The sequence below is a fragment of the Sparus aurata genome, chromosome 2 (assembly GCF_900880675.1).
Source record: "Sparus aurata chromosome 2, fSpaAur1.1, whole genome shotgun sequence".
In the NCBI taxonomy this organism is placed as follows: Eukaryota; Metazoa; Chordata; class Actinopteri; order Spariformes; family Sparidae; genus Sparus; species Sparus aurata.
Genome location: NC_044188.1, coordinates 22,905,476 through 22,929,054, shown reverse-complemented (window position 1 = coordinate 22,929,054; position 23,579 = coordinate 22,905,476). Strand labels below are relative to the sequence as shown.

The 23,579-nt window shown below is 45.6% G+C and overlaps 1 protein-coding gene across 5 annotated transcripts; it reads right to left on the bottom strand.

Moving 5' to 3' along the window:
* Nucleotides 1–23: 23 nt before the first annotated feature.
* Nucleotides 24–23,566, bottom strand: atm (ATM serine/threonine kinase). 5 transcript variants are annotated; one of them, XM_030392410.1, is made up of 63 exons: nt 23,399–23,565; nt 22,977–23,096; nt 22,736–22,854; nt 22,305–22,450; nt 22,008–22,172; nt 21,661–21,826; nt 21,314–21,552; nt 20,859–21,028; nt 20,519–20,697; nt 19,967–20,338; nt 19,651–19,854; nt 18,102–18,203; nt 17,690–17,924; nt 17,481–17,612; nt 17,227–17,352; nt 16,967–17,056; nt 16,592–16,781; nt 15,862–16,055; nt 15,697–15,776; nt 15,446–15,601; nt 14,713–14,788; nt 14,173–14,315; nt 13,955–14,072; nt 13,685–13,855; nt 13,401–13,576; nt 13,047–13,290; nt 12,595–12,710; nt 11,906–12,032; nt 11,599–11,822; nt 11,342–11,516; nt 11,008–11,166; nt 10,725–10,857; nt 10,530–10,625; nt 10,276–10,447; nt 10,033–10,174; nt 9,652–9,828; nt 9,332–9,509; nt 9,089–9,194; nt 8,849–9,007; nt 8,481–8,589; nt 8,301–8,389; nt 8,110–8,212; nt 7,856–8,004; nt 7,657–7,761; nt 7,445–7,564; nt 7,094–7,328; nt 6,840–7,010; nt 6,529–6,648; nt 5,815–6,035; nt 5,490–5,697; nt 5,262–5,387; nt 4,981–5,121; nt 4,615–4,753; nt 4,284–4,366; nt 3,877–4,017; nt 2,874–2,990; nt 2,625–2,774; nt 2,343–2,499; nt 2,150–2,236; nt 1,740–1,854; nt 1,205–1,268; nt 867–1,009; nt 24–776 (listed from the first exon to the last, which is right to left on the bottom strand). In XM_030392410.1, the coding sequence occupies exons 2-63, from the start codon at nt 23,049–23,051 to the stop codon at nt 596–598; spliced, it is 9,306 nt and encodes a 3,101-aa protein (XP_030248270.1). In that variant the 5' UTR covers nt 23,052–23,096; nt 23,399–23,565; the 3' UTR covers nt 24–595. The 5 variants fall into 5 exon arrangements, with proteins under 5 accessions (XP_030248270.1, XP_030248294.1, XP_030248278.1 ...); XM_030392434.1 differs by having other exon boundaries at nt 8,849–9,004; nt 11,623–11,822; XM_030392418.1 differs by having other exon boundaries at nt 596–776; nt 22,977–23,091; nt 23,399–23,566.
* Between the last annotated feature and the right edge of the window lie 13 nt (nt 23,567–23,579).

Here is a 23,579-nt window from a genome sequence, read left to right as displayed (position 1 = left end):
GTTAAAATACAACTCAACAGAACTTGACTTAAAACAAAATGTTTTTTATTTATTTCAATGACAGAGCAGCAATTATATATATATATATATTTTTTTTTTTACAGAGCAGTAAGTTATAAAAAGTGAAAGAAAGTTGCTGAAATCTGTGCACGCATCATACGTTTCTAAATGAGCTACAGATACTCGGTTAAGATTTACAACATAACGTAGTATTCAGTTACTTCATACTAAAAGAACTCAACTAACAATCAGCTGGAGTGAAACTAAAAAAAACGGTCCAGAATCAAAATGGCATTTCAAGTGCAGTTTGTTTAAATGCATATTACATTCATAAGGCTCGTATGCATGGTAGAGGGATTTGGATATACATTGCCAATAATTCATCACTTCATCTAACAGTCAATAATATGACATGAACCATATCAGGCCTTCACAGCCAACATCTCCTAAACCAGACTCGGCCATTTTAACGCCAGTTTATTGGTCTTCACTTTTCCTGTGGTCTGTTTCTGAACCGACTTTCTTTCCTGTCAAAGTGCAAATTCACTTCCCTTGCACGAGTTCCCTGAAGCAGGAAGCGCTCCGTCTCTCAGGTCTACACCCAGGCCTGCCAGCCCGGGAACAGTCTGCTGAGGTTCTTTGGGTCCATGGCCTGCTGGATGAGCAGGTTGACCTGCCCCCCCACGCTGAGCACCGTCCCCTCCTCCACCCCCTTCAGCTTCTCCTGCAGCCTCAGCAGCACCCGCGTCGCCACTTTGTTGAAGCTCTGGCTGTCACTGCAGGGGCAAGAGCAAAAGGTGATGAGACAGGGCTTCGACAGAGGACTGTTGTTCAACATCAACAGCAAGCTCATCTTCGACGTATACCTGGATTTACGGCGGCTGTCTATGTCATCTCCCCCCACAGTGGAGCCGAGTGTGGCGTTGAGCTCCTGCTGTTCGTCGTGCTGCAGGTAGAAGGCCTTCAGGGGGTTCATGGTCCAGTCGAACAGAGGATCATACAGCAGCACCTGTACAGAGGGACACACAGAGGCGATGCTTAACTTAGCCAGCTGATGTGAAGGAAATTAATAGTGTTTTGTGTTATCTATCTGAATAATGTGGCTGTTAAATAGCACCACTGACTTCAGACCAGCTTTATATTGGTCAAGATAAGAACGAATCACCAGTGCGCCAGGCCACATTGCATTTTAAGTTGTTCTTACCTCGACAATGGTCAGCACTGCTTCCTGAGAGCTCCTCATCACCTCCATCGTCTTCTCACAACATCTGGCAAGAGGAAATACATACATGTATATAAAACCTTAACACTGTAGTGCCTCTGCTTTTCACAAAATATATCTCAGTCAGTAGCTGGAAATATGTTGCTCTTTATCTTATTTAGCTCATACAAAGCTGTATTTAGTCTGATAAATTAAGAAAATGAAACAAATCTGAGTGTCCATGAAGGTGCCACAAACCACAGTGTTTTTTAAAATCGGCCCTGCAAGTTAATTTCCACACAGTAGAGATGTGAATATGAAACAGAGGCTGACTGGAAGAGAGGAAATCAATCTTAAAATGTGCGGTATGTTTTCATTATTTGTAGTTAACTAGATTTGTGGTTATGGGGCTACAATGACAGATTGAAACAATAACTGTAATGGAAATAAACACCAAATGAAAACGTTCTCAGGCCTGACTTCCAATCTTATTCTATAAATATTTAACAACACGATCTCCTCCCTGACTTCTCCTCACCTCCTGAAAACTCCCTCCACTCCAGTGATGCCCATTCCGTCCACAATATCTCTGGAGAGTCTGAAGGGGACGGTCTCCGGGGTGGGAAGGATCTTCCCCTGCTCAAAGGCCACACCTGAACATAAAACACGTGAAGAAGAAAAGAGGGACGCGCGTTACACCATGATAACGCAAAGTGTTAGACTTTGAATTCAGAGCTTTAAAGAGAATAATTTCATAGTTCATGTATGATTTCATTTGAATTGGCTGTTTGATCAGAGAAAATGTCTAAATGGAAAATAGGTCCCCTGAAAGGTTACACAAGACCGGCGGGCTCAGTACACACAGCGCACGTTTACACAGCCTCACCTTTTCTGAAGAGGAGAATAAACTTTCCATGTTCACACACGCTGATGAGTGAAAAATCGTACCTAAATCGATGTGCACCAGCTCAGCGGTCTGCTCATCAATCAGAATATTCTGGATGTGTCGGTCACCCAGGCCTACGATGTAGCCGACTGTGGGCACAAAACAGAAAAGTTAGCAGGTCATGAATTGGCTGAATCAAAAACAGGAGCGGTCAAAAGGCTTTGGAGTGAACATCCAGCACAGTACTGTCTGTACCTATAGAGGAAGTGGCCACGCTGCGAGTGTAAGCCAGCCGTTTCTCCATCCACACCGCGGGGTCCAGGAATCGCTCCATGCAGAAGTACCTGAAGACGGGCTTGAAGTTCTTGCACACCTCGCTGAAGGCCTGGAGCTTCTCATCATACTGAGCCTCCTGCAGAGACAAAAGCGGCAGGAGGTGAACGGAAAATGTTTTGAGTTTCCTTGCAATTTTGACATGCAGTTCTGATTGTGAGAGCGCTCTGTCTTTTCCGTCCAACATCATTGCCCGAGCAGTACCATCATCTTCTTGCGGCAGGCTAGGTTGGTCCAGTCCCGGGGTCTGAAGCGTTTGTGAGCTCCTTTATTGGCCTCCACCAGAAACTCCCCAATAGGCACGGTGCCTGAACACCACTCTAACACGCCACTACACTGTGAGAACGGCACCACCTGGGAACAAACGAGACACAAAGTCGATTTAGGTGTTTTTGTTTATTTTCACTGCTCTGATGTTGATTAGAATACATGATCATGATGTGTGTGTGTGACCTTGTATCGTCTGATGTTGAGCTTCCTCTTGCGGGTGTCCGTGTTGCGCTGCAGCAGCATGGAGCACATGCTGAAGACCTGCTGCATCACTGCATCCTGCCGCAGGTCGTCCTTACCCTGTTCACAGCGAGAGGGCACAAAGGTCACCAGAGAATATATAGTATACTACAGCAACTACTCATTTTAATATGCATTCTATATGTGTAAAAAATATATATTACATTATATACCATTTTAGTCTCTAACAAGTCATTGTTAAGCGTTTAATTCTCTGATTTTATGACTATTTTTCGAATCTAAATTGATACATAGCATTCCTGTTAATATTCCAGGACTGCAAAATATCACGTACATAATTTTCACAAATGAGCAACATGAAGATGGACTCGGTATGTAATACCAAATGTAACAGTAAAAATGACTAAATATCCCACATTTTTTACTGTGTGACATTCAGAAGGGAAAGAAAATCAGCTATATACTAATACACAGTATTGCAGCATATTGACCTAAAAAGGGAACTTCACTGAGGTTAATGATCGGGAAAACTGTTATTTCACCATGACTCTCCCAAGTGTCAAAGTGGTGAATTATTAGCCTATGAGTGGTTAACGAGTGTTTCTGCAAACACACACACACACACACACACACACACACACACACACACACACACACTGAAGAATGTCCTGATCATGTGGGTGCGAAAGCATGTTTGCAATCTAACGAACTTTGCATACGTCCCGGTACAAAAACAGGATTAATTATTAGCAGCAGCCAAAGAGAAATGGAAAAGAACTGAAGTTAAAAGAGAGCTCTGGTCAGACTTAAATCACACATGACAGCTGCAGCTTAAGCTTCAAAGGGAGGGGGATTAGTTCAGTCGAGAAACACACGTATCAGACACAAAATAATGTCTTTGCACATGTTTGTAACATTAACTTAACCTCACTGGCCTGCAGGAATCAAAGGCATACTTCTGACAGCACACAGAGGTGTTACCTACCTTGACCAGCTGTCTCCTGCTCTTACCGTCGGAGCCGACACAGTCGATGATCTTGGGCAGGTTGACTCCTCCGACCAGGCGATAGTGGGGCATGAAGGATCTGACAGTCACCAGGTTGTCATAGCAACCGGATGGATCCACCTATTTAGGCATTGACAGCACTCGTTATCATACAACAGCGTCAAATATTGTAGACTGCGCCGTTGTTAACATGTGGGGCAGGAACAAAACACTGAGTTAGAATTTCACATTGTTTGAAGTCTGTTAAACAGATCTAAAAGATCTTGATAAACATACAGAAATAAAAACCTTCTTTACAGATGATGATGAACCACTAGATTATAAGCAGTTTAAAGGAACTCATCTGAAGTAATGTTAAATAGGGAAGACTTTTAATCATTTTTCACCTTGATCTCCATTGTGGGGATGACAACCTCATCCAGGTCTTTGATTTGCATGATGGGCTGGTCAGCAGGGATGGGAATGGCCTCTGTAATGAAGCAAGAACACAAAGGATGACTCGGCAGCTGGACATATAATACATGTATGGGTAAAGAATAGAGAGGCGTCTTCCACCATTCAAACAGGAACAGTTTTTGACATCCTTGCCCAAATATGTTCTTTATCCATGTAAACAACTTTAAAAAGGACACATTACTATTACAATGGACAAACTACATACTACCCAAGTATCTAATTTATGGAATTTATGTACATCACAGTGCTACATCTACTCACTCTTCTCAGTCTTGTGCCTGCTGGCGTCCATATAAGCCAGAGTGATGTAGGCGTCGCACAGACGCTCGATCCCTCGGATCATCTCCGCTCTCTTCTTCTTGATGGAGTTGATGATCTTCTTGGCCACATCTGAACGCTCCTGCACAATTAAAAAACACAGCAACAATATTCACAATTCAAGGCAGAGGAAATGACTTTAACTAATTACAGAATGTTGTGTGTGTAAACAATAATGCAACCAATCAATACTCAGTAAGTGCTCAGTTTTGTACAAATCATCCAATCTGAAGCAGGTGATTTCCTTTGTATTCCTGCATCACAAATCCGTGTCACACTGTCAAACAGGGGACTTAATCAAAGTCTCACCAGGTCTAATGGTGAGGGCTGCTGTCTTGCGCTCTTCGACAAGCGGCTCTTGCTGAAGTTCTCGTCTTTGTTGGCGTTCACGAGGGCGAAGATGATGAAGAGCGTGTGGTGAGGGTGCTCCAGAGACGCTCGGCAGATCAGCTGTGAGGAGAGGAAGCCAGTGAAGCGGCAGGTTTTTTCAGAAAAGGCAGTAATATGATTAATTATTGTGAGTCTGCATGCAGAAGAAAGTCAGCTGTAGATGTCCGCATGCAGCATGTATTCAAAAAGTGTTGCCTTACGTCATTGAGGACATCATGGAAGCCAGTGTCCTCACTGATGCCGGTTGCCATCTTGGTCCCCATGCGAGCAGCCAGCTGATACATGAGAGGCAGAAACTTGTGGGAAGGGATCTTCTTCACCCCTTTCTGGAAGAGAAAAATACAGGCACTGTACTTCCATTTCCTCAAGCAGCCTTTTATCTCAAACTCCAAAGCAAAACTGAACCACCCTGCGTCTGTTTTACGAACCTTCATCATGTCATTAACTGCCTTCACGTCAGCGTTCTCCAGCCAGAGTGAAGCCAGGCGGAACACCCAGGTGTCGTGCTCCTCGCCCTGCTCCAGACACTGGATGTAGTTCTCCACCGCCTTACACAGGAAGCGCTGTTTGTCCGACTGCAGTTTGGACTGGGCCGTCTCGTCCAGCTGCAGCTCTTTCTTCACCTTTATCGTGTACCTGTGACGTCAAAGGAAAATCAACACTTTGCCTGCACATCTACTGTTATCTATCTATCCGTCTAAAAGCTTTGATTTATGCCGTGTTGGAAAAATCTGTGTTTTTAAAAACACTGACCGATTGTCTGTTATTTTATTCTCCCTTATCAGGTCCACCTCCTCTTTGGCCTTGTGCAGCAGCGCCTGCTTGTTCTCAAACTCAGACGAGTTCATGTACTTGTCGATGCTCTGGTACTGAGCGTCGGAGAAGCGGGCCAGAGACAGGAAGGCCTCGGTCCTCTGACTCTGCAGCCGGGAGTCCCGATGAACTCCTGAGTCCTCCTCGATCACCTCCACCGCCTGAGAGAACGGCACAGGAGAGGCTTTTAAAGATTGGAATAGCTGACAGCTTCTCTGACAAAAGGAAGTTTCAAAATAATACTAACAGAGTGGCATCATTTGGTAACTTGGGTGACAATGGATAGAGGTAGGCACAGGCAAAAACACACGTATGAATAATTGAAATGTGTCCATATCAATCTAAGTAAACATTCGATGTACCCCTTATTTATTGTGACATAAATCAATAATTCATGTCTGAGTATCTGAGTGTGGGAGTTTGAATACTGTCTGGACGAAGGGGAACAACTCCTTCACTTCTCTGGTGGTGCATGAATATGTGTGTGCTTCAGGCAGAGAGATTCACTGAGTTACATATTACACACATTTTGATACATTTTAGTTTCCTGATTGCCTGTCAATCTGCTGCTCTAAATAGGGGAAAAAATCTCCCACCAGAAAATGGTAAATAAAGCAATCGGGTTGGCAGAATACCGGATAAGCTTCCTCTCACCCTCTCGAGGTAGTTCTCCAGTATCACTCCCGGGTTTTCCAGGCACGTCTCAGCCAGCCAGTTACCACACAGCCTGAGGCACTCGGTGTACACCGGGACCACTGCAGGGTTTGAATCCACCTGACCAACAGATAACAAAAAGTAAGTTCAATGAAGCCTGTTGACATTTTGGATTTTAACTTGGATTCTACTCAATCTGATAATAATTAGTGGACATTATTATAACATTTATATTGTTTCTCATAATTAAATCAGGAGTCTCTGTCTGACGTGCATCTTCATGCCGTATATGTCAACGGGTTGCATCTCACCTTTTCCTCAAGGTTGCTGATCATCTGTCTCAGTAGGCCCAGAGCCAGTCCCTGCTCTCCCTTAGCCCAGAACACCTGGGCTTCCTCCAGTTGCCATGACGACACAGGGGATGACGCCCAGGACCCTCTACCACCCTGCTGCTTCATCTGGAAGACCGCCCGCTCTGCCAGCTGGACAGGAACCACAGCACTGTGAGTACCTTGTGGACAACTGCTCTGGCCAGATCGCAAACAAACCTGCACACTATACATACCTGTGTGTTCCCGGCCTTGCGAGCCAGCCGGCAGAGCTCCATGAGGTGGTCAGTGAGCACCGAGCTGAGGTACTGGGTGCTGTCAGGGTCTCCCGCCCTGGACATCAGGGTGTGCTGGGCCACAGAACGGGCGGCCAGGATGGGCTCCACCAACGCAAAGTCGCTGTCGGTGAGGAGCTGGGAGTGCTGCTTCCACTGGCTACAAACCTCCCTGAGAGTCCCGTCTAAGAAGGGCCTGATATCAAACATTCAAAAGCAAATATGTCAGGATTTTTTTTAGGAATTATGTTAATAAATTCACTCTCCATCAGATCAACCGAATAGATCAGGGAATAGAATTTCTGATATAACCTGGAAAAGAGCTGTTTGACACTCTCCAGCTCCCTGATGGTGTGCAGGTTCCTGAGAGCCGGGTACAGAGAGGACACGGCCTCCAGACTGCCCCTGCACAGCTCTTCCACCTCAGCACCCCTGTGCAAACACACAACAAATTGATGGGTGAATGATTTCGTCTGGGGAGAAGTGAACTTGAAATTGCTCAAGTGTCTAAATGTCTACCATACCTGGCCTGTTTCAAAGTCTCGTCAAATATGGAGAACTCTTTGTCTCTCAGCGCTTGCAGGGAACAAAACATGGATTCATGGAAGCCAGCTTTGGATTTCTCACTCCTGATAAAAAAAAAGATTAGATTTGGAGAGAAGTGAGAGACGTTCAGTGATCGTCTGATGGGTTATTGCACCCTCAACTGTGTGCTGGCCTCACCTTCCCGACAGCTCACAGTCCCACTGTGTGTTCCTCCAGGCGGCCTGGAAGCGCAGCTCTCTCAGCTCCGCTCCCCACTCCACCCCTTCGCTCTCCAGACCCCTCAGGTAGGTGGCTAGGATGCCGCTCAGACCAAAGTTCTGCAGGCCCTGTTGGTGCAAGGGGACGTGGAACATCACCACTGGGGAGGCCGAGGTACACAAACACGAGCACCTGGCACACTATGTGATGAGACGGGTCTTTCGTTATTTTACCTCAACAATCCCCACTTGTCGAGTGACCTCAGGCAGAGTAGAGTGGAGGTCGTACGAAGTCAGGGCCTTCCCCCACATGGCCTCATGCTCATAGGTTCGAATCCTATAAATGAGAATGACAGAACGAGGGGAACGAGTGATAATGTGAAGGATGGCGGGCAGGTCTCACTATTAATCTGTCAGTGTCCTACCTTGTCAGTGGACTGGTCATCGTCTCCCCACCGCAGCCGTACAGACTATCAGGCTCTCCGATGCTCCGATACACCTCAATGAGCAGCTCCTGCAAAAGTGAACGAGCACAGCACAAGTTAGCGGCATTAACACTGTCAATACAGAAAACACACCTGACAGGAATGTCATGAAGAACCGACCTGCAGACTAATGTTGGTGTCTTCCACACTCTTCTCAGTCAGGCTGGAGATGGTGAGGATCTGGCTGTTGTCCTCAAAATTGATCTTGCGTGTTGCTCTCGACTTGGTCCTGCAGATTTGGCAAACGCATCGAAAATACGTCAACTTGAATATCATCGCGATTATTACCTTGATCAAAAAAACATAACAACTTGAAAAAAAAATGCATAAATAAATGTAATGGTGGTTGAAAAAAAGGAAGGGTTTAATTGAAGCAGCTACAGGTAATTTTCCATCTTTGTTGACTCTGTGGATTCTGTGCAAAGACACGCATTATTAAATCCCATTTAAAAAAAAAACATCCCCCAGTTTAAAAACTGCATTTCTACCTGCGACTCTCCTCCATGTTCGCTTTGGTCTTGTCGACATAGATCTCAGTGTACAGCAGAGCGGTGAAATGTGCAGAGCAGGACTGAGCAGCTTTGGCCACCTCCAGGTAATTCAGCTCCAGCCAGAAGTTTGAGTCGCACACTGTGCCACAGGAGCTGCTGGAAGAACAGACCGTGTTTACATGCAGGGGAAAGGGCAGGTCCAAATAGTAATTACAGAATCCTTACAGTAACACTTACCTGTCAGCTGTCACTGGTCGCTGCTGGTGCCTCAGATAGTCAACAACGGCAAGCATGGTACGCAGAGAAGTCTTATCATACAAGCCCTGGCTGGCAGTGTCCGACTCTAAAGAATAATAAATGCTGATCACCAATAAACTCCTGAATGTGATGTGAACAGGAGGCACAGACGAACACTCTCGACGGGATTAAGAAGATGAAGACAAAATAAATGATCTGTATGCGCCACACTCTCATACTAACCAGAGTCAGAGTTGAGAGGTGTGGCAGACCGACTGGAGGCCTGAGCACTTCTGCAACAGAAGCTGAAGAAGTCCTGGATGTGGGAGGAGAGCGACTCCCTCCACAAGCCGTCGAAGTCGTCCAGAAGGATGGAGTGAATGATGAGGGGCAGCAGCCTCTGACAGCAGTCCACCCACACCTGGAGAAAGATGCAAGGAATGAAGTGGGCTTAGCTCTGAGCTCTGGATTTTAAATGAAGCTGGCTGATGTACAGATTGGAAGAAGATTTTCAGAAATTATAAAAAAAATACGGCGTGTGTTTGACGAGAGAGCGTGCTCACCAGACACAGCGGTCGTGAAAGCAGCAGAGCCTCACTCCTGAGAGCTCCGCTGTCGAGCAGGGCGGTGCACAGGGCCTTCAGCCAGGCCTTGTGGCCGCCCGCCTTGGGTATCCAAAACACCTGACTCTCCAGCTTCTCCCTGGCCCCCGAACTCTGCTCAGGACTCACAGCTGCCACCTAGTCAGAGACAACAGTCGGTAGTAACCAGGCAGATGCAGACAATACATTTGCTTAGACAAAAATACACATTTTGGTGAGTGAGGGAGCAGAGTGGCAAAAAACGGTTGACTGTTTATCTTTTGTTAATTGGTACACACACACGCGCTGTAAGTAGGAGCCAATGATCAATGCTGGGACACACACAAACACTCCTTCACTCACCTTCTTCTTGGACTTTCTGAAGGGGTTGAGGTAGGCCAGCATGGGGTCTCTGTTGTCTTTGTGTTGCTCCCAGAAGTCGACTCCAGACTGAGTGGCGAGGACGTTCTTCACACACTGAGCGGCTGCCTGCCTCACCTCAATGCTGGCAGACAACCACAGCACAGAACGCAACAAATATCAATTCAGAGTTTTCGCGCATCCACAGTAAAGTACGACAAGGTTTTGATCTAAGTGTGACAGTACCGCTGGTTAGTGAGCGCGTCGTTCATGCAGTTGAGGACGATGAAAACACACTGATACTCAGTGGCGATGAAGAGCGACACGGCCTTTTCGTACAGGGGGTCTCTGCCATGAAGCAGGGCGATGGTAGAGAAATCCACAGGACCCAGCTCTCCCAGACAGCTGCCTGCTGCCTCTGAGGGGAAAGGTTTGTGTTTGTAAGGATGAAAACAATGAAACAGTCCAGGCACTGTCAAGGAAGTTATTTGATTTGATACCCAGAATGTCGGCTCCTCCGGGGTGGTTGGCTGCCAGCTTACAGAGCTGCAGCAGGCTGAGGACCAGCTTCACAAGGACACTGTTGGAGGGTTCAGCTACAAGACACAGAACACGTAGAAAAAAGCTTATTGGATACTTAAACTGAGACATCTTTTTTTTTTTTTACGTGTAGACCATTTTTCTCCTCATCATACCGTGGCACTCTTTGAGCAGCTCTCTGATCTGTCCCTTGTTGTCGTGCAGCTGTCTGGTCAGCTCCTTCAGCCCCTCGAGTCTGGTCAGAGGTAGGGAGTCGCAGGACGTCACTGACAGGAAGTGGGCTATCTCCTTTAAAAGAGAAACACACAGGATGGAGGTCAGCAGTGAAATCCATGACATTTCCATCCCTAGAGTCACTGAGGAATCAGGGTGACATATTCAAAATAAAATGACTTGAATACATGACACTGACACATGGATTTTTATAATGGCCATTACCTGTCTGAGCGTGAATGTCCCAGTGTTATATTTGAGCGTGTGCTGCACGGACCGCAGCTCTCTGAATTCAGGGAGGTTAGGAAAAGGCTCCAACCTGCTGATGGCTCCTTTTAGCTTCTGCTGGTTTTCTATCACAAGAAACCGCAGCAGACTGAGCACCTACAGGGGGATGGAAAGACGTAAAAATCAGATGTGCACAAATGCTGAAAGGAGGCAGACATTTTGCATTTCTCTGAGCATGTAAAAGCCGCGAAAGCTAATCACATATTTAGAAAATGTTTTCGAAAAAAACTTCATAAACCAAGGAAGCTGAATCATCTCCCTCGACTCTTACCTGCTGTGAGACGGCAGGCCGGCTCGTCACCTGAGCTGTGAGAGTCCCAACGATGACCTGCAGGTGGCAGTCTAGAGCGTCGTCACAGAACTGCAGAGCCGCCTGACACACAGAGGTCAACAGGTCGCAGCACAGAGAGAGGCTTCTGTTGGAAACCTCATCGCATTGAGCCGGTCTGAGGATGAAACAAACACAAACTGGTTCGTCTTTGACAGCGAATGGAATGTGTGACACTGCATGTATGCAAAGTAAGTTACCTGTGAGAATGTGTGTGCACCGACCTGCTGTTGATGTGGTGAATGAGGGTGTAGATGATGTCTCTGAGGACGAAGGCCCAGGCTCCTCCCAGGCCGTCCTTCACCTCTTTGAGCAGCAGGTTGACAAACAGGTGGTACATGAGGAGGATGCGATGGCGCTCATAGCTGTTGGTTGTCTCTGCTTCTCTTTCACACACCGCCAGCAGAATCCTCTGGATAGAAATCTACGGCACAAAGACAATCGGGACAATATAATACAGAACAGGGGAAACAGAAGCAGGTAAACACGTTAAGTCAAACATCTTACCGGAGTTTTTGACAGAATGGCGACCAAAGACTTGTGGTTGGCACTGTGGCACTTGCTGAGGTAGTCCAGAGTCGCTTTAATGACATAAGAGCTGAAGTATGGTGGGTTTGGTGCAGGGTCCAGTTCCCTGAGAGGGAAAAGTAATTTAGTCATACAGTTGCGATCAGTTTTACTTTAATTGAAGACTGACAGAAAGAAAGGCTCTGTTTAACTAACAGCGCAGCCGTGTGGTGTCACATTAATCAGAACAATTAGTCCGACAGTCAGAAAAAACACTCTGGGAAGTCGGTGAAAATTTTGGTAGACCACTTGCCAACGACGACATCATATATGTAGAAAACATGGCGGAAGAAATTAAATGGTTTGGTTGATGTTTAGAAAGTTATGAAAACAAAGGCACTATTCTAATGGTTTGAGGGAATGTACTGATGCAGCAACAAGTTTGGGACAAAATCACTTCAAAACATGAAGCTTCAAACTTAAAAACAGTGTCCGTGTTGTTTCCACATTACAACTTAAAAGCTCATCAACACCCCGATGTCTGAAGAACGACTTCCCAACACAGGAAAATAGCTGAGCATGTGAATGCAACGTAATGTCAATAGTGAATCTATGGCGCTATAAAGTGTATATAAGAAAAATTTAAGAAATATAAGACATAGATCAGGATAAGTTTTAACTGTTTATACCCTACGAAGCGTTTCAGGTCTCCTCTGTCCTCCTCTGCTCCACTCCCCTCATACAGAGTCATCAGCAGTTCCACCACTATGTCCGCCAAGTTGCTGTGGATCAGGTTGTCAATTTCCTGCAGACACGTGCACAAACACAAACAAAATGTGCCATTCGATCACCATGCCTTTACTTGTTAGAGGAGACACTGAACCTGTACAGCTTTGTGTTTAGATTAAGTACCAAAACAAGGTAAGAAACTTATTCAGGCTGGGGCTACACATCTTACAATATGTAAGACAGAAGATGTCAGAACATTATGGAAACCTCACAACAGTCACAGAAAATGTTTGCATTTCACCGGTTTTAAATTATTCATACGTTTTGTCATGATGTGATCAAATTTTTTAAAATCTGCATGAAATAAGAAGCCTAACCCAGATGTAGGCAGATGTTACACAGCTGTGTTCACCTGTTTGCCGAGACAGTCGGCGTCTTTGAGAAGGTCGTACACTCTGTGGGCCTTCTCTCGCTGCTGCGCGACCTGCGCATCCTGACCAGACAGGGCGAAGTATGGCAGGATGTTGACCATGATCTTGGGGAAACAGTCGGCCAATAACTGCTTCCAGTCCTTCATCAGACACCTGCCGATAGACTTCACCTGCTCAAAGTCGTCCAGGATGACCAGGTGGGGGATCAACACCTGGTAGGAGGAGCTTCAAGGGGACAGAAGTCAACAGCTTGAACAGTGAAAGGAGGGGAAGATAAAGCCACAAGACACCACGAAATGACACAAAATGAAAACAACAGAAGTTTATTCCCTCACTTATAGAAGTCTTTGACTGTGTCGTGGTCTAGGAGGGTGTAGGGGAAAGATCCAAGAGTGTAGCGGTCGTCAGACTGTCTCTGCGCGAGCCACTCGGCAACCAAGTAGTACAGGTGACAACTGACAAATGTCTTGACGCTCCTGTAGCCCAGCGCTCTGGATACACTGCACAGCATCTGCCACAAAAAGACAGAAAGAGATGGTTTGGCCGATGCTAAACTCCATTTTTAAAGCAGCATCTCGAATCTCCATTTTCCCAATGCACATACCCCTGACTATGTTACCTTTTTGATGAGCTGTTCCTCTATGTTGTTCTCCTTGTAGGACTGGAAGAGGGCAAACAGGGACTGTTTCTCACAGACGGGGCTACAACACATCACAACAGACAAACTCTTGAGCAGGGCGGCCTTGCGGTTAAATGATTCGTCCTGCTGGTCCTCTGCAGAGCTGCTTTTCTGTGTAGGATCACACAGACACAAGACGAATTAGTAATGTAAAAAACTGAAGCAGAATAAACACACATAATAAGGGTACTTAACATCTGATGAACTTACTGGGAGCCTCATTCCTTCCTGAGCCTTCAGATAAACGGTCTCAAAAGCTGCCTGCTGGTGTTTCAGCGGCAGCATCTTCCTCTTCTCTGGATGCTCCGGCCTCATCTCCAGAAACAACCTGGATAGCCAGGAGCGTAATGGTGACCATCAGTTATATGATAATGACTTCTATAAAAGAAATATTCTGATACATTACCAGTGGTGCCAAGTCAGCGTACCTCTCCACTGACAAGGCCACCAGCATGCGGACTTGGTGGTGGGCATCTGCGAGGTGAGACGGAAGGATGGCAGACACTGGGAGGTCTTCATCTGTGTCCTTCCCTCTGATACTTAAAACTGCCCACTTACCACACGGGTCAGCCTGTCAGAGGGAGGAGAGGTCAAAAACATGTTGTGCTTATAGAATAAATGGTACACGGGTAATACATTGGAACAAAAAAAGGATATACAGGAAAATACAGAAGAGACAGTGAAGCAATGTGGTACATTTCTTCTTCTCCACTCTCCTGTGTTGGTCAAAACAAATTCTGGCACATAAAATATTGAACTATAATACACAAGTCAAGAAAGAAACTATAAAGTTAAACATATAAACATGGTCCCTCAAAGTTTGATAAACTATGACAATGTGTCCGATGTAATTTTTTTAGAATGAAGTATGAAAGATAGACATGCAAGATTGCACTGTTGTGCAGATAAATACATTACCAATACATAATGAACATGATATATGATATATATAATCTGTGAGCGCAGACCTCCAGCAAAGCAACCAGACATCGCACTAAAGCAGTCCGTACAGCAGCCCTGCATTTCCCCGTTTGGCTCAGGAAACTGAAACACAGCACAGCGATCAAGAGTAGCTGGTACGAGAGAGTGAATCAGGCACACAGATTGTAGACAAATTATGACTACGAGCGTCTACAAAAACCATGAATAATGATTTCAAAGTATAACGCTGTAGCTATCCCTTTGGCTGAACATTGGTATCGACTGATATATGAAGATGTTTTTTCTATTTCCATTTAAGACGACCTTCACTGACGGCTGTGGCTGAAGTTTACCTGTTGTGTCACTTCAATTTTGACCCATTTCTATGATCCAATTTGTAATTTAAGATAGTGTAATGAAGAGCTGAGAGGATTTAAAAACAGTGCAGTTATTTTTTTTTGTATGAAGATTTTTTTGTTCTGCTTTCACAAAGGGGGGAATAAATAACACAAATACAAAATATTGAACTGGCATTCTTGTCTGTCATTATGTGTTCCTGTCATATTCGAAACAACAACAAAATCTATTAGCATTGAGCCACTTATTTTAAGCATTGGAATTTCGAAATTGTTGAATCCCTAAAATAGCTTGAGGAGGCAGATTTTACATCATCTTCAAATACTGAAGGCTCCTTGTCACATACAGTGACTCGTTTTTAGGACTCTATTTACATGATCTCTAACAGACCAACCCTGCATGTGTTCATGTTGTGTAACTAACCAGAAGCCAGACACCACTTGTAGCACCGATCCCTGAACGTGTCTCAATTCCTCTGGCGGGTGGTGGGTCGTTCCCAGACTTCTGATGGAGGGTAACAGACCCAGCAGAACAGCAGCACAGATCTCTTGGTCCTGACGGTACCGACCACACACATCCCTGTGAGTATGGCGCAACAAACGGACCTCAGTATTCGCAAAACATATTAGGGGAAATGTATTCAAACAGAAAAAGTCACAGAGAGAATTCCCTACGCCAGAGGACGAAGCAGTGCATCGAATTCCTCTGGAGAGAGCGAGTCCTCAGCAGGAAGCTTCTTCAACAGGACCAGATACTGGAAGAGAACCAAATCTTAGTGTTAATCAGCTGCACCACCATCAGCACCGCAGCCACACCTCTCCACTGCAGCTTCAACCCACCATGTTGAGGTGCAGGGCTTTGCTGAAGTCTATCTGCTCCACCAGCAGCAGCAGCCTGCGCCGCACCTCCTGCGGCTTGAAGAGCAGACCGTGGACCGGCTGCACGGAGCCACACTCACACAGAAACTCCAAGACTGAAAGGACAGCCACGTCCTGTTGGGCCAGATGGTCATCTGCTAGCAGACTCTTTGCACCTGACGGAAGACGGAAGACAGAACCATTACTATTATCACTTTCAGTGTTTAATTTAGTGATAGAAAACATCAGCCACCACCCTTTGATTCTGATGGACTGAGAGCAGCAAAACCTGAACTTCACTGCTGATGTTCTAGGTGCCTTTAAATGCTACTCAGGCTGTGAGGTAAATATCCTGAAGTTATGTGGGGTGCTGTCCCCGACATTTGGCCAGTATTAACACTACATAAAAAAAGAACACAACACCAAATGACGGAATGGAGCTAGAAACAGAAAATACCTCAACAGTAGCTGTTTGTTTGGGATATGGTCACATTTGTGTTTTGATATTTTGCACGTTCCTTTAAACTAAACCCATTTTTTTGTGTATATATATTTTTTTTGGCCTTTATATAGCTTTATTGTAGCAGCGAGGACAAAGCCTCTGTACATGGGACGCCCGCTCTACCAATGGAGCTAAATGACGCCCCATTAAACCAAGTTTTTTGAGTCCCAAAAGAGGCACTGATTTATAGCGTAAGTCGTCCCTTCTCACCTGGCCCACAGGAAGCATCACTGTTGTCTCCCTGCTTTCTGTGGTGCCCATTGCTGCTGCTGCTGCTGGACTCTATGTCCTCATCAAACAGATCACTGCCGTCCCCTTGTTGAGTTCTGGTCACTTCCAAGTCATCATCCATATGATCGTCTTCATCCACAACAGTGACTCTCTTAGAAACGCTGCTTAACTGAGAGAGAAGAGGGAGTAGGACTAACTGAAGCAAGCCAGCTCTTTATATACATAAGCACCTCTCAGACAGTTATTTTTTGTTATTAAAAGGGAGCGTTTATGGTGTAACAGTTGTATCGGATTGCTTTGGATTTTACAAGGGTACCTTAAAAAGTGGGCACTCAGTGTGTGGATGTCACTCACCAACAGTTTGATGATCTCAGCCAGTTCACTGAGGAGACCAGCAGGCAGGATCATAATGAACAGACTGGAGGAGATGGGAGAAACTTTATCCTGCAGGAAAAACAAGAACAAAAGATTTACTCTGCAAGAAAATCTTTCTTACCAGTTTGAATGTTTGACAGCGTGCGCATATTGCTGAGGATGTGGCGGGATTATATATCCATCTAAATGCCGCTTCCTTTCAGCATTATGCATACAGTCGTGATGGAGGCTTCGGTCACCTTGTTTTTCCTGCTGGCTGACTGAGTGCAGAGCTTCATGACGGATCTCAGAGCGCTCATGGTCCCTTCCTCTTTCATCTTCACCTTCACACTAGATACGAAACCGCTGAAGTCCTGGGCCAGAGTCTGGGAATAAGAACACACAACAACCTTCAATTCTTATATGTTTTATGTAATGTTACAGAAGTTGGATGATTGATCACCAAATGGATGACACGATGAATATATTGCATATTCAGGCATCTGGGCGATACCTTGGCTTTTGTGAAGAGCTGTGAGCGGCAGGCCTCCTCCTCAGTCAGAAACCCAGTGGAGACGTAACCTGCCAGAACACCAGTCAGTAGACTGAAACAGCGGACCAGACACTCTGGAGGGGTGGACGGAGTCTGTGGAGGAGGAAATCAGAATAAATACCCATTTTTCACCGACACGACTACAGAGGCATATATCAACTTCCACTCACATCCGGAGAGTAGCAGTTGAGAAGGTTGTCAGCCACACAAAGCAGGGATTGCTCCAACTTGTTTCTCAGGCCAGGGACGGCAGCGAACTGGCCCTCAGCTAAAGCCGTCTTTGTTGACTCATCAGTCCCTGCCATCACTGAGGGCAGCGTGTTGAAGCTGAACTGCAGGTAGAGACTCTCGATCTCTTCCAGGTTGTCTTTGGCATTGGATGTGGTTTGTTCTTGAAGGAAGGCACTTTGAACACGAGATCAAAAACTGAATTACTTGTATTCCATAATCACATATTCTGATTCTAGATTAAAATTGATACCAAAATACATTTGATACATGCATTGTGCAGGAAGGGGGTGCGAGAGGCGAGAGTTTTTAAGCATTAGGGTGGTTTTGGTATTCCAGGACAATTTCCCATACCTTTGTACCTCTTCAGTACCCAGCAGAAACTTCAGGCCACTTCTTGTGTCTTTCAAGGTCAGGGAGACCAAGATGTTGGCTATTAGATTGTGAGGAAAGTCTCTGCATATGAGATCACAATAAAATACACATTTAAAGATCTTTATCTATGTAAATCAAAGTTAAATAGATATATCTTAAGAAAGACATACCATGCAAGGTATGCCATAAAGGATGTTCACAAAAAAGAAATACAGACTCAAACAAAGATTGGGCAGTGGTGTGTAGCCACTGAAAAATAACGGCACAAAGCGGTGACTCGATAAAAACATAGCGTCCAGGTTACATCGCTGTCTCATCCCTCTTCTCTACTCTTGTCTGTCTAATGAGCTTTAGCTCGGTGTCTCCTTGACCGAGGGCGGGGCTACAGACACACACACAGAGCACAGAGCAGCAAACAGGAGGAAACCTGTGCTTAAGCTAAGATTCATACAAAATACAGATTTGCGCCACATTCCTGAAGGACAAGGGGTGTTTATTTGTGCTCTAAATAGTAAGCACTAGCCATTTTTAGACAGAGCACCAAGCCGCCAATTTGCCCGTCCTTTTGGCAGCTCGGTCCGCGGTTTTAGACAGAGGGCAGCAAATTGGGGGTCTGTTGTGGTCCCCTGATTTTCCGCCTCGGAGGGTACACTAATTTCTGCCTCGACTGCTATCTAAAAACGAGGTGGAAATGTGCCGGCCTCTGCGTGTGGTGGGCGGAGGTGTCGATGACCTGCACTGTTGTGCAACCCACAGCCGGGGAGTTTTAAAACCAAGAAACAGCTGATCGCAGCAGTCAGTCCGTCATTTCATCCAGGGACATTAAGATGGACAGCCGCTGAGATCCAGGAGATGCTAGCGTCTCCTCGGTCTCTGTAGCTGTTTTGTTGTGTTAGCTTGATGTTGTGTCGGAAAGCTAAGGACGGTCACTACTTTCAAATTAAAAGCCCCCCGCTAAGAACCCAGTTCTAAACTCCAATGGGGTGCAATGTACAGCTCTTATTTTGAAGAAAAATTTTATGTCACCGTTCACAGCCCAACTTCGAGCTTCACGTCACGTCACATGTTTACGCCTACCTCAGAGGCGGCTTTTGGAAAAGGAGAAATATTATGCCTCAGTTTTAGAAAGACAGGCCGACACATTGCCGCCCTCACCTTGGAGCAAATGTGCCGCCTTTTCTATCTAAAAAGGGCTACTGAGAAACAATAAAAAAAAAATATTTTTTTCTTGTTATTTGTTTGTTCTCCATTACACTGCTCTTTGCTCAACCTGCCTCCCTTGCTTGACCATTGTGGATCTCTCAGTTTAGCTGACCCAGGGAGGAGGGGCCAGCATTTCATTTAATTCTGCACATGCAGCACCAAGAACTGTAAGTGGCGCTTCCCAGCATTTAAGATGAAAGTAGATCATGTCAACATATAAACAACATACCTACGCTAAGCAAGCGCTAAACAAGGATACTATTATCTACAGAAAGAAATAGATAAATCCATAGTAAGTAAGCTGGTAAAGCAGATTACTGCCAACCTGCAAATGATGGGGTGTGGTCTTGTGCTCTCCTCCATCTCATCGCTCTGATTGGTCATCAGCAGCCATGCTAGTAGGGTCTCCTTCAGGTTAGGGGATGCAGATCCCTCTGTGACCCCCACACAGTCCCAGCCTGAGCTCGAGCTGAGACTTTTAGGGACCGGACACTTCAGCAGGGCCTGGGCTAGACAGAGAGCCGCACTCCTGTGGGTAGAGGAGAAGAAGGGGTATTGAATGCAAACACAAAAATATCAAAATGTATTACAAAGACAAATTTTCAGTATAAACAAAGTTCATATTCATGACGGAAACTCACAGAGACGGTTTACATGCTGATCCAGAGAACAGCTTCCAGAGTTCCCTGTCCATACTGATCAGTCCACCGTGGATGATAGAGCTCAGCAGGTCCAGGCAGAGAGCCTCTGTCTGGGGTGAGCTGACCCCTCGCAGTGCCAAGGCCCACATCCGACCCCACAGCCTGCCCAGCTCTGGCCTGTAAACCTGGGCCCTCTCTGGGTAGTGAGCCTGGCACCGGGCCACCTCCCTCAGACAGCGCAGCACGTACGGCCCCCTCTCTCCCCTCTTCTGCTCGGTGAGGAGCTGGTACAACACTGACAGCAGCGGGACCAGCTCCTGGCCGGGCACCATGGACGGGTACTTGGAAGCGAGCACTGCAGTGATCTGCAACCTGAGGGGAGAACATGACAGAGATCATCCTAGATCTGGAGTGGGTGCAACCAGTGAAACAACAGGCTACTTTTCTGGGTTTTTCTACCATAAGCATAATCAAAAAAAGCCCATTTTCTAGCAGTACTACCTTGTTCCCCTTCAAAATGTTCTCATATTCATTGTGTTGGGATTTTCATACCATGGTATGATATCAAAGTCATTATGGTGAGGCTGCAGATGATCCCTGATGACCTCCCAGCCCAGCTCGATGCGCCTTCGTTTTCTGGCTGCTCCATGCGTGGGACTGCCCATGTGGGTACCTCTGAGAGAGGCTTGGGTCACCTCCAATACGTGGGTGTCATTGTCGTCACTGAAAAGCTAGAGGGATTAAGGGAAAAAGGTTATCAAGAAGACTGATAAATCCTCCAGACACGTAAAGCACTTTATATTTGCTAAATAACTACATAATGGAATTAACATTTACATCAAACAAAATTGTTGCAATTCTGTTTATAAACCTGAGACACAATTTCTGTTACCTGATGACAGATGTCAGCTGTGAGCTTGATGAGATTGTCTTTGACGGCTATGTGTCGGCTCCCTGTGACGTACTTCCCTCTGCTGCCTATGTGACTTATTTCTTTCAATAAGGCATCATATAGGTTGTACAGCAGACTCCTCCACTTGGTCCAGTCCTCAGCATGAGCACCTGAAATATGAGCGAGGAGACAACTAGTTATTGGTTGTTTGTCTAAGGACAAACCTGTGTTTTATTACTGGATGGCGTGATCTTTTTGACATCTGTCTCTGTGGGTGCAATTTTTGTTTTCTAGATTAGGGTTTGTCAAATGTCTCACTCAATTGCTTGAAACAGTCAAATCAGTGGAATTGTACATGAAACAATACACAACCCCCAATTAAGCCTGCGTGCCGTGCAAGCGCAACACAACCAGAAACAGTTTTTTCTTAAAGAAATAAGAAAAGCTCACTCTACCTGTATCCTGTGTCTTGGCTCCTTTGGGGTGGTGAGCACACATCTGCAGGTTCAAGAACTCCACTATCCCCTCTTTGAGAGCCACACTGGGCATCATATCCATCCAGACATACAGTACGGAAGGCAGCAGCTCCTCCCCAAGGTGACACACCCTCATCCGACAGTTCATGGCCGCGGATCTCAAGAAGATGTTGAGAGCAGAGACGAGGTGCTCCAATATAGACAACTGTCTCTCCTGCCTAACACAATCACAGGAGTTTGAGAGAAAAAAAAACAATAAGTGCATTCATTTAATTTAAGTGCATTAAGTTTAGAACAATTTAGAATGATGTTGGTAAAGTCTGTACTTGGCATTTAGCAGTGCTTTGGAGAAGAAGCTGAACAGGGTGTTGTTGAATCCTTCAGTCTGCGTGCAGCAGCCCTGCACCACTGTGTGGATGACTCTGCTCACCAAAACACGGTTGATGGACTTGGATGAAGAGTTGAACAAGTGACAGTACAAGTCCAAAAGATCTAAGGACGGCAAAAACAAACAAAAGGCGATTCAGTAATCTGATCAGGCAGGATGCTATTACACAATCAGACAACAGTTGTAACACTGTGTAATGCTAGACAAAAACAAGATTTCTTTAAAAGAGATCGTGCTCAAATTGCTACATCAATTATATATAATTTGGATGAATATCCCACTGACCGTGCCACTGCTGTGAAGTGATTTCACACCAGTATTTGCGGACAGAGAAGATGTCCTTTAATAGGATGCTGCTGTAATCTTGTCCATAGGCTGAAGAGCTGTACGAATTCTGCAGGACCTCGATCACATGTCTCAGCAACTCACTGCAGGTTAGACGAGGCCCGCCTGCACATAGCAAGACAGACAGACACAATATGATCAGATATTCAAGATTATTTTCTGTTTCAACATATATCTAAAACTGTATCGTGACCTAGTGTAACCCGCGACTGGATCATGCAAAGATATCGCCCCTACGTTTGTTTGCGTAGCGAATGAAGAATTTGATCAAGCTGCACAGTTCAGTCATCTTCTTCTGCCGGTTGGCCATTGTAGTCGCTGTGACGTTGGATTTAAGCGTTTTCACGTTTTCTGTCTCCTTCTGGACATAACGCTGCAGGTATCTGTCATGGAAAAAAACGAGAGTGTGCAAAACAGATCAAGACCATTTTCAATAAAACCAAAACTCACAATGAATTACAAATTCAGCACAAGCACAATGTACAGGTTATCTTGTATAACGGGGAATGAGAACAGATTCTTGCGCACACAAAAATAACACTGAGGTTGCAATTCAAAAAGCATGTTTACAATCACACAGAGCAGGACGTGACCTATGTTATGCTGGAGAAATTGATTTGCATTTTGTTGCACATGAACAAAAATGCAAATATAAACAGGCAGACTACCTGAAAACGCCATCCCATGTGAGTAGCTTGGAGCCTTTATCTTTGGATCCGGATGAGCGATCCAACTCTTGCACAGTCTCTGGATTTCGGATGAACCGTTTCAACTGCTCCGCTACTTTCTGCGGGAGTGAAGTGAGGACACAGCTGTGGATTTATGCTGCACTCAGTGGCTGAACTTCCTTACACTGAGGCTGAATTGTAAACAGATCTCATGTCACTGTTGACGTGCAGATGTGATTACCTTCCTCTCTGTAGCTTTGTCACTCTCCAGCCCCTTGCAGCAGACCAGGAGCTCTTGAAGAGGCAGACTCATCATGCCTCACAGTGGATGAGGGCACAGTTTTCATCAATGTGGACTATTCTACCAGATAGGATTTAAACAAGACAGCGTGTTATTATTGCTATACAACATGCCTGCACGACAATCACTCAGCATAGATATCATCAGATCTCTTCTCCCTGCAAACAATTTCCCTGAAATGACAGTTTTACTAGCAACCAGTTAACTGAAAAGGAACTGCAAACCACTCTATAATCAGCCTGGCCTTGCTGGTAGACGAGCAACTTTAGCAACACAACAGTGGCAGACCAGATATGAACTTGATTCACACACATCCATTCAAACGCTGAATACGCTCTGTGGCTCTAAGAGTGATCACCGACCTCTGATGACTGCGCTGATCGTGGTTGCAGAGCTGTCACACATGCAGGCGTGAGGATGGGACAAAGCTACTGTGCTGCTAACTACTCACAACTTTGCTATCTTAACGTGCATTAACAGACACACGCACGCACACGTAGAAACATGCAGGAAATTCCCGCCCCATTCCCCCCGGAAGTGATG